The sequence below is a fragment of the Phoca vitulina genome, unplaced genomic scaffold (genome assembly GCF_004348235.1).
Source record: "Phoca vitulina isolate PV1807 unplaced genomic scaffold, GSC_HSeal_1.0 scaffold21, whole genome shotgun sequence".
In the NCBI taxonomy this organism is placed as follows: Eukaryota; Metazoa; Chordata; class Mammalia; order Carnivora; family Phocidae; genus Phoca; species Phoca vitulina.
Window position 1 is genome coordinate 23886139 of NW_022589724.1, and position 16167 is coordinate 23902305.

Genomic DNA, 16167 nt, shown 5'->3' on the forward strand with positions numbered 1-16167 from the left:
CTGACATGCAGAGGCTGAGGCGCGTTGGGTGGGTTCCGGGGCGGCCACCAGTGCAGGTAGCTCAGGGTGACCAAATGGGCCAACAAGAAAAAGCACTGACCCGAATGGCAGTGAGTGCCCCATTGCTAGAGGTGTGCAAGCAGAGGCTCTAAGACTCCGGGAGGGAACACGCATTTGCTGCCCCCAGAGAGGAGGAGGGACTAAGTGGCCTCACAGTATTTCTTAGAATTCTTGCTCAGAAGCAGAGAAGCTCCTGTAAGTTTTGGCGCACAGAAACCCCTGACAGGAAGGTTGGGCTCACTGTGATGGAGACATTTAAGACGTTCTCTAGAAAGGTCTGCAGAGGTCCCCTCCTCCGGAGGAGACGGAGGCCCCACGGAGTCGCTGGCTGTGGCGGTCAGAGCACGGCTGTGGGCTCAGAGTCCTGGTGAGACCTTTCCAGGCCCCAGGCCCTCACCTCTGGAACGCAGGCAATGACAGGACCTGCCCCGCATCGGCGGGGGGAGGTACGCGGGCTCACGCTTCCTTGGAAGGGGCCGGCACGCAGCCCGCCTGGCGTGCTGGCGGCCCTCAGACCATGGGGGGCGCTCCTCAGTGGCCAGCCGAGGCCAGCAGAGCCCTGGTGGGGACTTAGCACGTCGGGGTGGGAGCCAGGTCAGGAGATGCTGCTAGAGAGCCGCGGTGGGGCCTGAGGGTCCCCCGTTTACCTCGGGATGCTGAGCTCCTGCTCGGTCAAGTCTGTCCTCGAGGAGCTCATGGTCTTAGCTTAAAATCCAGGTGGGGGGTAAGAGAGGGGCCGAGGAAAAGCTGAAATTCAGAAGTCCTGATATTCGGTTGACCCGGGAGGTTTCACAGTGTCCCCCCTTAAATTCTTCCTTCGGGTGGACAGATGAGCTTTCCGTAACTGCCGGCGTGCTGTATGTCGCGACAATGGTGTTGGTTTTGTACTTGAGGGAGGTGAAGCTTTGAGTGTCGCCCCTGAGTGAAGAGGGTCATCCTGTCTTGGTCAGTATCTAAGGAGGCCCACGGTGCATTTCAGGGACCTTCGGTACCACGAGAACTGGCAGCAAATGCCACTACCCTGAGCGATTCGCTGACACTCGTGAGTCAGGATAACGTACTCAAGACTTCAAGAGTTCAAAGCAATACACAGAAGATGGTATTTATCTGACTTTTATTTTAATATTTTAATATTGAATATGCCACAAGATTTAATGACCAAATTAGTCATTTACATTTTTCAAAGATATCTAAATATAAAATTGCTAAAAATTCAAATACAGAGAGATAGCAAGCTACAAATAATATTTCTTTCGTTTCTGGGGTGGGCGGGAATGGAAGACGTTAGAAAAGGATGCTTCTGTTGGCTGAACAAAGATCAGAATGAAAGGGGAATTCATTAAAATGCCCCCAGTGCAAAGAAACACACTCGACTTTGAGATGCTGTTTTCGGCACATCTCTTCCTATACAACAATTTAAAAAATTGTTTGAAATGCAGGTCCTCGGTGAAACGTCTGGTCCTCGACCCCGGCCGGAGACAGCTCGAAAGGATGTCACCCTGGGAGGGACCCTGGAGAGGCTGGTGAGGACTGCAGAGGCATCTGGTGTGGCCAGAGGTGTGGTGTCGGCCGGTGCTCGACCCCCTGCCCGCCCGCCCGAGCAGTCGGAGCCCGCGGGAGCAGGCTCCCCTCTGCCCTGCCGCCTCTGCTCACCCTCGCTCCCGACAGAGGGAGAAATTGCAGCTTCCCGCCTGCTCAGACAAGGAGGCAGGCACTGCATGGAGAGGAAGAAGGGGAGCAGAGGCCCTTCTGAGTCAGTAGAGCAGAGACTCTGCCAATTCCAGGAGAACTCCCCCTGCAGGACCAATGGCTAGCTGAAACACACACTTGCTATTTAAGAAATGGAAAAGCCCACTTCTGGCCGGGAGCTCAGTGTGACCTGAAGACCAGCTGTCACCCCACTCTCCCAGCGCCCCCGTGCTTGGCCCACAGTCCTGCATCTCTGGACCTAAGAGGTGCCAGGACGAGCTGAGGAGAGGTGGTTTCTGAAGGGGGGGGAGCCTGGGACACCCACCACCAGGCCCCCCATCCTAACTTTAGGAAGATACTATCCTCAAAGCAATGCACTCATTTAAACAAATGGCATAGTTAAAACTATTGACTAAGCCCTAAACATTTCTTCTGAGAAATCGAGCCATAGCTTTTCCAATCTGCCTGTTCAATATGGGAACAGGTTTTAAAGAGAATGACATGATCAATCCTCTGCCCCAAAGAACGGCCCGTCATACCAACCATGATAAAGAGTACACCTGTTTATTAAAAGGAAAAAAAAGAAAAAAGAAATGTACATCTTTGTTCTTCGTTTGTTTTAAGAAATTTGATCAAGTTGCAAGGAAATGTCTGGGCATGGCTATGTACATCCTCAGGCAGGGCCGTCGGGCAGTGAAGATGGCTGGGCGTGTCGTCTGTGTCGTCGGGCCCCCTGGCACTGCTCATCAAAGCCCCTGCCTCTCAGTCTTCGGTCCCGTGGAGATGTCCCCAGCTCCATTCCCCCAAGAGCCCCCCAGCCTTGTGTCTGTGAGCCAGGGGTGGCCTGCCCCGAGGACTGCAGGACTCGGGGTGGGCTCTAGGGCCACCTGACCCTGGCAGGAAGGCTCTGAGCTATGGTGACAGATTGGGGCTGGAGGCCAGTGTCATTGCTGCCCTGATTTCTTCTCCTTCTGGAAGCTGAAGCTTGTACGTCTGTTCAGTTTTCTTTGTTTTTGAGCGAAATAGTCAGCCCGGGCAGTGCTTGCTCGTGATTCCAGGATGTAGTTAACCTAGAAAGCAAGAGGACACAGCCCGGTCACTCGGCAGCCACTCTGTTCGCTCAGGGCAAAGAAGGGAAGGGCCCTGACCCGGGCTGGGAGCCCCAGGGCCAGCTGCTCTCTTGTGCGTGGAGCCGAGTCATCACAGCAACCTGGCAGGCTGGGACGGAGCCCACTTTATGACGGGAGAAAGGAGGCCTGGAGATGACCAGTCGTTGGTCCGGGCCTTTCAGTCCTGTGGGGGGTTGGGGGGAGCTTTCCGGATTTCACAGCCTGTGTCCCTTCCTCAGCACGTGCTGCCTCCCAGAAGGCCGTGCGCCAGGCTTCCTGGTTCTGCTCCTCACCTGCTGTGCAAGCCTGGGCCTGCGTATAACTCCCCGGAGCGCCCCGTTTCCTCATCCGAAAGACAAGAGCATGGCAGGGATGAAAAACCAACTGAACCCAAGGCTCCATTTTCAGCCTCCCCCTGGTAGGTACAGAGCTTCCAACTACGGGGTTTCATCTCCTGCCCACGGGCACCCTGCCAGCCAGGGCGCATCTGATAAGGAGTGAGGCTCAGGAAGAGGGCCGAGCTGACCAGGATCACCTGGAGGTCAGGGTCAAAGCCGGGAGAGGGGCTGTGGAAGTCCCGTGTGAGGCGCGCGCTGCCGGGCCGCCCCAGGGCAGCACCCGCCACGTCCGAGCCTGGCTGCAGGCTCGGTTCGAGGGACAGAGGGAAAAGTAAGACTCGGTCCCTGTTCCGAAGAGCTCACTGCCTAGTGGGTTCCAACAGCAGGACACGTGTGACCCCAGCGATAGAAGGAGCAGGAAAGAAGGGGGTAACTACCGGGGACGTACCGTGGGGCAGGGAAATCTTGCCGAGGAATGTGTGAGCTGGGTTTTGAGAGATAAACAGGAATTCGGGGTGTACCAGGGGCAGGGGAGAACGAGCACGTATCCCAGCACAGCCGTGGACGGCGGGGGGGGGGGGGGGGGGGGGGAGGGGGGGGGGAGTCTGGGAAACTTAACTGCTTTGCTCCCAGGCCAGGTGGGGTGGGCAGAGCCAGGGAAGGGCAGTGATGCTGGGATCGGACTGGGCCCCAGCGCGGAGGCTGAGCCCCTGGCCGAGAGTATGGTCACTGCAGGGCTGCTGGAGTGCTTTCCAAGGACAAACTCACGTAACCTTCACAACAGCCTATGACACAGATGCCACTACCATCCCATTGTGCAGATGAGAAAATCAAGGCACAGAATGGTAGTGTCCTTTACTCAAGGCCACAGAGCTAGTAAGTGCCTGGGCCAGGATCCCCCTTGATTGGCATACTTGTAGCTCCCCAGGCCCCTGGCCTCCCCAGAAGTGCTCCCACCTCCTTTCCCCCTCAGATACGCTCCTCCCTCTGCTCCTGCCGCCAGCCTCTGGCTGGGGCTTTTCGTGAGCGAACACCTTTTCTCTTCGCTCTCAAATATCTGTAAGTTATGACCAGAAGCCCAAACACTTTTGACTACAGAGACCTCTGATTCTCCTCTGAGGGCCGCGTGCCCACGCCCCGAGTGGGAGCAGCCCCCGCTGCCTCCGAGAAAGAAGCTGAGGGTGTGCAGGGGAGGCAGGCAGGATGGCGGGCCTCCCGTGGGCCGAGGCTCCAACACTGTGTCCCCTCCAAACTTTCTGCTCTGATCGTCACCAGCAGCAGGCGTTAAAGGCTGGTGTGTGAGTACAGAAGGCCTGACGAGCTTGGCCCACTGCCTCGCCGAGTTACCAGCTGAGAGCAATAAATCATGAGGACCGCGGGGCCGGGCTGACGATCTGGGACACTACAGACAATGTATGGAAATCAGAGGTTTTATCATTCTTAATAAGAGCCATCTTTGGATTATACTGTTTGCACACTCAGCCAACCTAGTGTTTTCAGTGTATTTTTGGCACATATAACTTGACGAAAGCATTTAAAAATGATCCTTAACTAGCCCACTATCTCCTAAATTTATTATCTTCAGTGCTTTGTGATAATCACATAGATAATTTTAATGGAAGATTAATGTAATAATCAAAAGATAAAAACGCCCTTTGGTCTGCCATTAGCTGGTTAATATGCTGTGGCTTAAAACTTGCACAATTTTATGCACTATAGAGTGTTTCACTTTCAATGCATTTTACAGCTTAAGGCATAAAAATATAGGGAGTTTTCATGGTCAATAAAGCCACAGCCTCCATCACTCGATCACAAGAAGAACCCAATTTGAAGAGACCAATGATTCCTCTGAGATTCATCTCAAAACCTGCAGAATTAGGACCCACACATGGCTTAGCTCACTGATGGCTTGGGGTGGAAGGGACTCCTCAGGGCTGGGGCTGGAGCTGAGGCTCCACCCTTGCACACTCCGCAGCCGTGGGCATCTGTCTCCTCATCTACAGAATGGGGAAAATAATGTCTACACTCTGCAGGGCAATAGTGAAGACTGAATAGTTACGTAAGATGTCTTGTATGCAGTTGGTGTTCAATAAATGGGACACATTTTTATCTCTCAGTAACAGTTTCTTGGACATCGGCCTCTGGCCCTTATCTTCTCCTTCAGTTTCCATCTAAGGCTCTCGTTTTACGTCAAACTCCTGAATTCTAGAACCGTCACATGCATCACTTGTGTCTACGACCCACTCCTGGAAGAGCCTCTGGTGGAAACATTTCGGCCAAACTCTGGGACACAGGGCTGGGGCCTCAGTCACTTGGTACTGGTGCAAAGCTCAGACACTGTGGGGATGGCAGAGAAGGCTAAGTATTTAAATTGCTATAAAAATCAGAGACAGAAAAAGTGAAATTTAATCTTCCATCAGGATCATGACCATTAGCTCTCTAAGTAAATCAGGCCTGGGCATGCTGTGACTCTCCTGGAGTCTCGAGCATGATGCAATATTTCTACAAACATTTTCATATGAAAACAGACATTTCAGGGGAGGCGATAGGCCTCAGGGATTTTGCAAAAAAGCATCTGCTTCGAGGGAGCATTTGGTCCTGTAAAATGATTTCTCTGCACTTGCTCTTGCAGAGCCTCATACTGAAGTCATAAACCTGTGTTTCTGTCATCAATCTGCTGTTGTGAAAATTATTTTGATGTCAAACACAGGATTATAATTTTACTAGAATCCTTCTCAAGTCTTGAATATTTTAATGCTGGCTATAAAAAAAGGCCAGCCCCTGATGGGGTAATGGAATATGTCTTTACCTGGTCCCCAAACACTGAACAAGTTCCCTGTGCTGTCTGGTGACAATCTGGCAAGTAACTCTTAGCTCGCTGGTTTCAAGCACTGCCGGCAGGCCCTGTGTCCTACCGCCTGGTCTGAGGTGGGCTCTGGTCCCAACTGTCCCCCCAGCAGCTTTATCCTTTTCATTTTCATCTACTAGATTTGGAAATCTTTTGTAGCCATGAGGACTTGACCTCCAAATGTATCTGCAAAACAATGCCGTTTGGTTGAAACCTCTCTCTCATTCAACTTCTCAAGGGTACACATATGCGGGGGGTTAGGAGCACAAATTCTGGAAGCTGCCAAACCCGGGGTCAGGTCCAGTTCTGTCAGTCATGGTCCTGGCTAAGTTTCTCTGTTTCTGAGCCTCCGTTTTCATCTAGGAAATGGGGATGATTTTCCATTACTGTCTCGCAGAACCATGAAGGTTCTGCGGAAGGCGGGGTAAAGTGCTCAGCTCAGGTCCTGTACTCTGCAATCCCTCAGTACAGCTTAGCTACTTTTTAAAAAATTTTATTTTACTTTATTTTAGAGGAAGTTGAAGAGAGAACACGAGCAGGGGGAGGGGCAGACAGAGAGGGAGAAAGAGAATCCTAAGCAGACTCCACGCTGAGCAAGGAGCCCGATGTGGGGCTTGATCCCAGTACCCCGAGACGATGACCTGAGCTGAAATCAAGACTTGGACGCTTAACCAACTGAGCCACCCAGGCGCCCCCAGCTTAGCTACTTCCATTATTATTACTTGATGGCTTTTACTCTCAAGAGGAGAATGAATATTCATCTAGGTAGGTTTACGCTACCTCATTTGATCTGTGTTCTAGCAGCCCTTTGCTGGGGCGGGGCAGTGCACCTGCCACGATCTCCATTTTATAGGCAGAGACACCGAGGCCCTGGGGTGATGTGATGAGCCAGAGTCACACGGCTACAGGTGGGGAGCCCTCTGCCTGTAAGTCGTGGTCTGCCACAACCAGCAGCTCGGTGTTTCTATCTGTTCTGTCTACGTAAGATTCGGCTGGAAGAAAGGACTCTTGAAACCACTCGTCCAGGGTGCCTCGGAATGCCGTGCAGAAGCCAACAGCCTGGGCAGCACCCGTGAACTTCTTAGAGATGCTCAGTCTCGGGCCCTACCCCAGGCCTCCCAAACCAGCAAGGCCCCAAAGCAAGGCAGCTTTTCTCAGCCTGTCCCCACTTTGCAAGGCTCTGTGTGACCTGGCCTTTCCACCCTGCTCTGCTCCAGCCACATGTGCTCGCCCCACCTCTCCGTCCCTTCACAGGCTGCTCTCTGTCTGAGACGCTGTTTCATTCTCCTCGCCTGCTCAAATCTGTGCTTTTGCATCCATCCTTCAGGGTTCAGCTCTCCCTGAGCCCCACCACCCCCTACCCCGGTCAGTTTACCTTTTTCACATCCACATGGCACCTTTGTGACTGTTTAACAATCTCTTTGTAATTCAATGTTACTGTCTGTCTCCTCTGACAGAGGAAGAGCTTCCTGGCGGCAGGGCCTGGGTCTGTCACTGCAACATCCCAAGGACTCGCCCGGCACACGGAAGGTGCTCAGTGAGCGCTGCTGAGCTATGGCAACATACGATTGTAGCATAAAGATGAATATGTTTAGAACAGTTTGCTAAAAGACTACACTGTCTTTACCCAATAACAACAATTTCCTCTGAGTCCGTTCCAGGAGCCTCAAGGAGCTCCTGACAATGAATGGGAGGAAGTACATGGTGCATGAAAAGGATAAATACACCAAGAACCAGGATGACTGGGTTAGGGAGGAAGCCTTTCAAAGGGTCCCGCTTTGGCTGAAGCAGGAGAAGGGCAACTGACCTGTGGTGTGGCCCTGGGTATGGATGCTCCCCAGCTGGGTGACCAAAGGCCGCTCATCCTCTGCAAACCGGGCCCAGGCAGAAGCCAGCCCTTCGCACCCGGTGCCCGGCCTGGGGAGGAACACTCACCTTGAGCACGATTTCATTGACAGTAGCAGCGTCAGATTCAAAGTAGAGGTGTTTATAGTCATGATTGCTTAGATACGTGAGTTTAAATATTGCGTGACCTGGAGAGAGACAAAGAGAGAAAAGGCAGTGTTGAGGGGGTTCTGGTGAGTTCCCCTTGGAAAGGCGACCCCATATTTTCCCCTTGGCATTCCAGTTCAAGCGAGAGCAAGTGGACGCGGTAAGGCCAACTGTTTCTGGGGGCAGGTCATTTTTCTCATCACAGGCAGGGGAGAAAATGGACAGGAAAACAAACAAACAAAATCAAATGGCTAGTTAGGTCTCATTCCACCAAGTGTGTTCAGGGCAATGCCACATTAGGATGGCTTTACAGAACTACTTCTAGAGAACGAGTACATGGAAGAGGTGGTATCTTTAAGGCAGAAGGCCTATTAACTCTATATTATTACTCTAAAAATAAAATAACTGTGCTTAAAGCCAAATAAATGAGCAGTAGGAAGGACAAAGGCTGCTGGTAATGCTATCACGGGGCTTCTCCATAGCCCTGGCTACTGCAGAGCTGGGGAGTCCTGGCCTCGTGAGCCTGCCTGGAAGCTGCTCCTGGGCCTCCAGTCATTTCTACCCAAGGAGGATGGCACCTCACACAGCTGTCCGACCTCAGGGGGTCAGATCCTCTGAACACACGAATCTCTCCCAGAACCAAATTCTTTCATGCCCCTTTCCCACCACCTTCAGAATAACCTTGTCATTTCTGGGACTGCTTCGCGCCTCACCCCTCTCGCTTCATCTCACTCCCATGCACAGGCAGGCCCGTGGCACTGCACACTCCCACCAGCCTAGGCCTGGCATGTCCTCTCTCGCTAAACTGTCTGGGAAAGGGCTGCCGATCTTGGGTGACTCAGCTCACCTGGTACCTGCTTGGGCGAGTCTTCATAGCTATACTTCTAGGCGCCCTTCTCAGGCAGCCTCCCATACCATATGTGGCCTGTCAAAGAAACCTGCTTACTATATCGTGATGCCTGCAGACAGGTGCCACGTGCCTGTCCTTTGGGCCAGACATGCCAATCAGATCCCCTCTTCTAAGCAGACACGGATGCCAGCCTGTCTCAGTCCCAAGTGAAGCCCTCCCCGGCCCATCAGCACATGCTGCCCTTGAGTTATGGGAGACTCTGTGGCCCTCCAAGAAAGTCCTCTTTCTCCTTAACTATTTTGAAGTTGGTTTCCATTACTGGCAACCAAATGAGCAATGCTTCCGAGAGACACGTAGCCAGCGCTCAGCAAAGTTCCCAGACTGGGGAGCAGCTGGTGATATCCTCCTGCAGACAGCCTTAGAAACAACCTTCCCTAGTCTGCTCTGTAGTCCTCAGGGCTGGTGAGATTAAGCATATCCTTTCTAATAGGCCTTCTCATCCGTTTTCCTTTTAATTGAAACAGCACTGGTCATAGTTATTAATTAATAATATATCACCCATATTACTGTAAGTTCACCTCTTTCCCGGAGAAATCTTCTTGGGGACTTTATTTACAGCGGCTAATTCTTCAGATCTCTAAAAATAAACTGATATATGTTGTACATTTGTGGCCAGAAAAGTTGAGCTGCTGGTATTTTATCCTGGAAACACCATTATGATATACTAATTGTGACTATAAATTCTATATTGAAAAAATTAACTAATAATTTCTGAAAAACCTCACTTCCAGTCACTTGACAAATTTAGCCTGATTCTAAATAGTGGTACTAAAATGTCAGAATTCTTAGCCAGAAGCTAATCATCCTGTTAATATATAAATTACTTGTTTCTGATAAGAAAGTGAATCTCACATAAATAGATCGGTATGTACGTGTATGTGTTCATTTTCACAGGACCATTTTGGAAGAGTAGAGTCTTGTTGGTGAGCTCACTGTGTAGAAGGACAAGGCAGTTATCTGTTGGCCATGCTGTGACCAAGCAGAGACATCCATGAAGGCCACAGGGCCGTGAAGGACAAACAGAGACATGCCCTCCAGGAGGTCTTACTGCGGACACCTGACCGTGACAGACACAGACACCAGGGCCTGGGGCTAAAAAGGACCAGAAGGTCTCAGGGAGGCCCGTTGACCTGAAGCTTCAGGGTTCACTGACCACTCTGATAAGGGAACTCATGGACTGTCTATACCACCTGCTCCCACTCGTCACTGACAAAACCAAACCAAACCTCAAGATGCTAGACCCTGTTTTGCCCAGACAACTGAGATGCTATTAAAAACCTTTTCTGCACTCTTTAGGTAGAGACAAATCTATACGTAGCATGTGTGATATGCAGTTTGCACTGGCCTGGGAGCCTCTGGAAGCTCTAACACTGTCCTCTTGGGATCACACTGCCTGTGCAGTATTACCGGTGGTGGTGGGCTTAGAGAGGGGAGGCCTGCAGCTCATCTGCGCCAGTCACATGAAAAACAAAAAGAAAACATCCCAAGTCAAGTCTCCTGAAAGGCTGCATATTTGGGCCTGGTGACACCTGTATTTTCCTGCGTGTGCTCCTTGTCTGTCCCTGGTGCTCATTCCAGAGCCCCAAGGAAGAGTGAAGCTCCAAGGAATGATGAAGAGTCTGACACTTACCATCTCTCTGAAGCCTCTGATTTATTTGTCCTTTCCAGGGAAAGCATTCACGTCACAGAGAGACAAGAGCTCTGAGAATGTCATCTGCAGGACTCGTACTTTGGTGATGATTACAGAGCCACAGATGTTACTAACTGGGATGAGGTGTGGCGAGACAGTAATAGCACAGAGCCCTTTCATATACCGCGGGAGAAATTCGAGGGACAGCTCTGGTGTGTAAGCTCAGGTTAAAATCAGCGGCCAGAGTTTCACCCATACTGGAGCCATGGCGCATGGAGCCGACAGAGTCCAACAGAGTTTTTGCTGTGAGGACTTTGCACCCACTCCAGGGATCCGTTTTGCTTGGTGGCCAGAAGGGAAGTTTTACTCCATTCAGGCCCCACCAGCAGCACAGGCTTATGCAAAGGCCAGAGGAATGAACAGAGGCGAGAAGAGTGAGCGCCAAGAGGGTGCTAAGTGCAGGTTGCTGCGCGGAGACCGCAGGTGGAGGCGGATGGCCCAGGCAGGGAAGGGAGAGCAGACATAGTTTCTTGGAGGAGCTGACACTGGAGCAGTCTTAAAGGAGGACAGGGAGTGAGCTGGGTAAGGGTAGGGGTGGAGAAGGATGCAGCAGGGTCAGGACAATGTTCAGGGTCAGGAGGCAGCAGGTGTCTGGGGAGATCGGAGCAGACAGTCACATGCAGTGGGCGGGCAGGAGGTGACATGTGGCCGGGCATGAAGGCCTGGGCATGCTGGAGTCACCAGATGAGGGAGCCACTAGTGGGTCGGAAAGCTGGGCAGTAAAGTAAATGGTCAAACTGTGCTTTTGGGGGTTCCCCCTGGCTCCCCAGGGCCAGGAGGCAGGGAGATCAGCCACCACAGTCACCCAGGTAGGAATGTATGCAGTTTTGAGCTGGACAGAGGCAAAAAGGAGGCTGAGAAAGGGACTGACTTGAGAACGGAAGAGAATAAAACATTGGCAGGACTTGGGGATTGTTTTACGACAGAGTAACAGTTAATAAGCAGGATTCACACTTGTGTAATTTCACCTAGTCCCGGACCTATATATTAAGGTGTAACAAGTTAGTTGACCTCTTGCCGGAAACGAATCTATCAATAAACATGAGTCATACATGCTACATGGTAAACTTCCACCAGAGGCGGAAGCAGAGAAGAAGGAATCACTGGTATTTCAACACTGATTGAACAGGTTAAAAACAGATTAAGAAAAGTCTGTTATCAAACACTTTATCCGCCTTAGGCACCTCCAGGCTCACCTTCAGTAAGGGAGGAAGAGGGGGCAAATGACCTCCCCAGCTGCAGCCTACCAGGGCCTCTGTCCTGGGATGTTAGAAGCAATCTGAGCTGGGCAGGTTATCCTTGAAAATTCAGAGAACGTCAGTTTTCATGGGGATGGGGAAGCCATAGGGGCAAAGTGACTTTGTAAAAATGCCAGTTGAGAAAAAAGTATATATTAGGATGATTGAAAAGAAAATGCAAAATCTAATATTCCAAGTAGTCTGAATTATTTTGCTTGTATTTTAAATTCTACTTGGAAACTAAGGCATGACAAGGGCCTGGGAGGCAGAGGGGAAAAGCGTAAGCTCTGGACTCAGGCTGAGGATGAAATTCCAGCTCCGCTGTGTTCTGGCGGTGGGACCTGAACAAGGCACTGTCCCCGCAGGCACCCAGGTTTGCCCTCAGGCATCTCCCATAGCACCCAGATATAGTGGGGCTCAATGGGTGGTGGCAATCATTCTTACAACTGTGATGGAACAGATATTCAAACAGAAAATCCTCATGATTTTGAAGATTTTGTTTTTAATTGGGCCGCCTTTGAGCAGATTTGCTTTTAGTGTTGTAGGAATAAAATGCAATATAATGGGGCATAAAATGGGCATCTAAGCACCGGTCACAGGCTCAGGGCAGACACCGAAACTATACATTTGCTTCTGAACACTGAAATGGAAATCTGGATATGTAAAAATGTATTTACACTACATACTCATTTCTTTCTCTTTTAAGATTTTTATTTATTTGTCAGAGAGAGAGTGAGAGAGAGCGCACAAGCAGGGGGAGCGGCAGAGGGAGAAGTGGGGGCCCGATGCGGGGCTCAATCCCAGGACCCTGGGATCATGACATGAGCCGAAGCCAGACGCTTAACCTACTGAGCCACCCAGGCACCCCTGGGGGGCTTTTTTTCTTTAGTTAACATTTTACCATAGCCCTTTCCATGTTGCTACACAGTCTCTACAACCACGTTTTTCAACAAGTGCATTCTTTTGCAACAAGTAACAAGTGGATGTGTGCCAAGGTTCATGCTCTCATGGGCATTTGAGATATTTGTAAAATCGTCAGTATTATCAATAAAGCTACGAAAAACATCTTTGAGGATTTGGATTATTTCTCAATTCCTTTATATCAGGCCTTTGGATGCCTTTTTAAAAAATTTTTTAAGAGTAGAATTCTAATTTTACTGAGAAGGAAACACTTCTTTTTTAAAAAAAATTGTGGTAAAATTTACCATTTAGGCATTAAGTTTAAGTGTAAACTTAAATTGTATAAAGTGTGTTTACAATGTTCTACAACCACCACCACGATCTCCTTTTCACCATCCCAAATAGACATTCTGTACTCACTAAACAGCATCGTCCCTTTCTCCCTTCTCCCAGCGGCTGGTAAACTCTATTTTACTTTCCGTATCTATGAGCTTGCCTATTCTAGGTGACAAATATCAGTGGAATCATACAGTATTTGTCCTTTTGTGTCTGGCTTATTTCATTTAGCATGGTTTTCAAGGTTCATCCATGTTGTGGACCATGTATCAGAATTTCATTCAAGGCTGAATAATATTCCAGTTCATGTATCTACCACATTTTGCTTATCCATTCACCCGGATGTGGACAGACATTTGAGTTGTTTCTACCTTTTGGCTCTTGGGAACAGTGAGGCCATGACACTGGAGTATAAGTGTCTGTTTGAGCCTCTGCTTTCCGATCTTCTGGGCATATACACAGAAGTGGAACTGGCCAACCACATGGTAACTCTACGTTTAACTTTCTGAGCCAAACTGTTTTGTGCACTGGCCGCACTGTTTCACCTTCCCACCAGGATTCCACGAAGGTTCTAATTTCTCCACATCGTCACATTAATTTTTTTCCTTTTTCTTTAATAACAGCCATCCGAATGGGTATGAAACAGTATCTCGGTGTGGTTTTGATTTCCCTAATGACTAACGATGTTGAACATCTTTTCATAAGTTTATTGGCCATTTGTATATCTTCTTTGGAGAAACGTCTATTCAAGTCCTTAGCCCACTTTCGAATTGGGTTGTTTTTGAGGAAACTGAGTTTTAAGGCATTTGTAATTTGTATTTGTATTGTCCAAGATTCTAAGTGGCAGAAGTAGCACTCAAACTCTATGGGGCGGGTTCCCAATCCCTTGCTGTCCTTATATTTCCTAAAGGCCTCCTTGCAAATCAGTGTATCTTAGCCAAAATTCATTCTCCCTGCCAAGGTGACTCAAACAAAGAAGGAAAACAAACATTTATAAACTGTAACAGCTACTACAAATTGGATACATTTTAAAACTGGGTTTCCAGGGTCTGATCTCCTCTGGTTTCTCTGGCCTGGGAGGAAGTGGAAAACTCTCATTGCAATTCTTGGGGGAAACAAATGGGAACATGTGTTCTTTTAGGCAAAGCTGTACCTTTCTATAGACCCTGGAGGAAAGGGTGGGCTGGAATTCTCTGGTTTCTAGGCTGAAAACCCCCTCTGGATCCAGCCTCCACTGTAAGCAGCAGTTCTGAGCTGCCTGTAGGAGCTTCAGGTCAATGTAATTCAACTGTCAAAGGCTGGCTCACTTCCCTAGCACTCCTACAGGGCAGAGGCCTGGGGAACTATAATGACCTCTTTGACCTTTAGAGCAGGGGCCGAGTCTGACCTACTTACGTTCTGCCTGCATTTTTCAAACCTTCTCTCTCTCTTACTCTTTGGCTCCTTCCTAAAAACATAATTAAAGCTCTCTGATTATAAAAACTCCCATGGCAATGTGATTCCCCTCCTTCCTCTAATTTATTGAAAACATTTTTGCTAAGGTCACTGCGACCTTTATGTTGAGAGACCCAGTAGATACTTCTCAGCTTTTCGTTTGCTTGGCTTCTCAGCTGTGTTTGATACTTCTCCCTGAACTCTTCTTCTCCCTGGATTTCCACCCAACCACAGTTACCTGATCCTTCAGTACACATTTCCAGCCAATCTGCTTCTCATACTTCTTTTGTGATCCTGTCCTTCATCTGTCCCTTAAAAGACAGTCTTCCCAGTGTCCTGTGCTTGACCGTCGTTCCTTCTAACTCTGCATTTCTCCTCTTTTAGGTTTGCCCCTTAGGTTTTAATTACTACTCATGTTGATGATCCTGAAGCAGAAATCAGGCCTAGACCTTTCTCCAGGGTTTGGAGCCAGCCACTGAGGACTGCTGTCATCTTCACATGCCTACCATGTAGCATGTCCAGAATCGATGTCAACATTTCCCTTTAAATCAAAAGCTGTTCCAGGCACCTGGTCTCCTAAATAGTTCTCACATATTCATCTTCTGCCCCCTTCCATCCTGTGGCCATAGCCCTCACCCAGGTCCTGACCATCTTGCCTCCTCTCTGGTTTTCCTACTTTCGATCATGACTTCTTCAGATCCAAACATCTACCCGCAGGAGTCATCCTTCTGTAATACATACCTGGTCACGTCACTCCCCTAGACCCCTGCTTGGCTTCTTTTCCTGTTGTCCTCACAAATAAAGTCCAAATTTCTTAAGATGATTTTCAAGACACTTGATCAGCAGTTCTCAAACTTTGGTCTCAGACTCGCTTTACATCACAAACATTACTGAGGAGTCCAAAAAGCTTTTGTTTGTGTGAATTATATCAGTATTTATTGCATTAGAAATTAAAACTGAGAAATTTAAAAAATATTTAATTCATTAAAAATAACAATAAGCCCATTAATATAAATAATGTATTTTTTTAAATGGAAAAATCCTGGTATTTCCCCAAACAAAAAGTTTAATGAGTGGAATTACTTTATATTTTTGAAAATAGCTGTATTATCCTATCTGCTTCTGCATTTTGTCTTTGTGATATACTGTTTTGGCTGAAGCATATGAAAGAAAGCCAGGCTCACACAATATGTTTTTGGAAAAGGAAGGCATATTATAATATTCGTCTTTGCAAATATCTTTTTTGATACTATGTCAAACTTGATACATGGTAGTTTCTTAAAGAGTAGTTGCAATATGGAATCTAAAACCACATTAATAAACTTGTTGTATTCTATTACATTAAAATCCATTGGTCTGTCTGGCACTTTGTTTTTTTTGTTTTGTTTTGTTTTTGGTCTGGCACTTTGAATGAATCTTTTACTCTTGAATGATTTTTGTAACATCGTGCAGTAGTCTGGAAAATATTGGTTCATGGAGTTATGCAGGTCTTCCAAATGTGGACACATTTCATTAGGCAGAAAGTATCACAAAAAAATCACATTCATTAATATCACCACTGACCTCATCAGAAAAGTCTTTTAAGCTATGAGAAACCAAGCTCGGTGACAGATACAACTTTTC

The 16167-nt window shown here is 48.6% G+C and overlaps 1 protein-coding gene across 6 annotated transcripts in view; it reads right to left on the reverse strand.

Moving 5' to 3' along the window:
* Window positions 1-1141: 1141 nt before the first annotated feature.
* Window positions 1142-16167, reverse strand: part of MAPKAP1 (MAPK associated protein 1) — a 236231-nt gene continuing 221205 nt past the window's right edge. For 3 of the 6 annotated variants that reach the window (XM_032418383.1, XM_032418384.1, XM_032418385.1), the window contains 2 exons: window positions 7980-8077; window positions 1147-2819 (listed from right to left, as the gene is read on the reverse strand). In XM_032418383.1, coding sequence (XP_032274274.1) covers window positions 2694-2819; window positions 7980-8077 — 224 coding nt within the window. In that variant the 3' untranslated portion in view covers window positions 1147-2693. Of the gene's footprint in view, window positions 2820-7979; window positions 8078-16167 lie in introns of all 6 variants that reach the window. The other 3 variants (XM_032418388.1, XM_032418389.1, XM_032418387.1) reach the window with 2 other exon arrangements.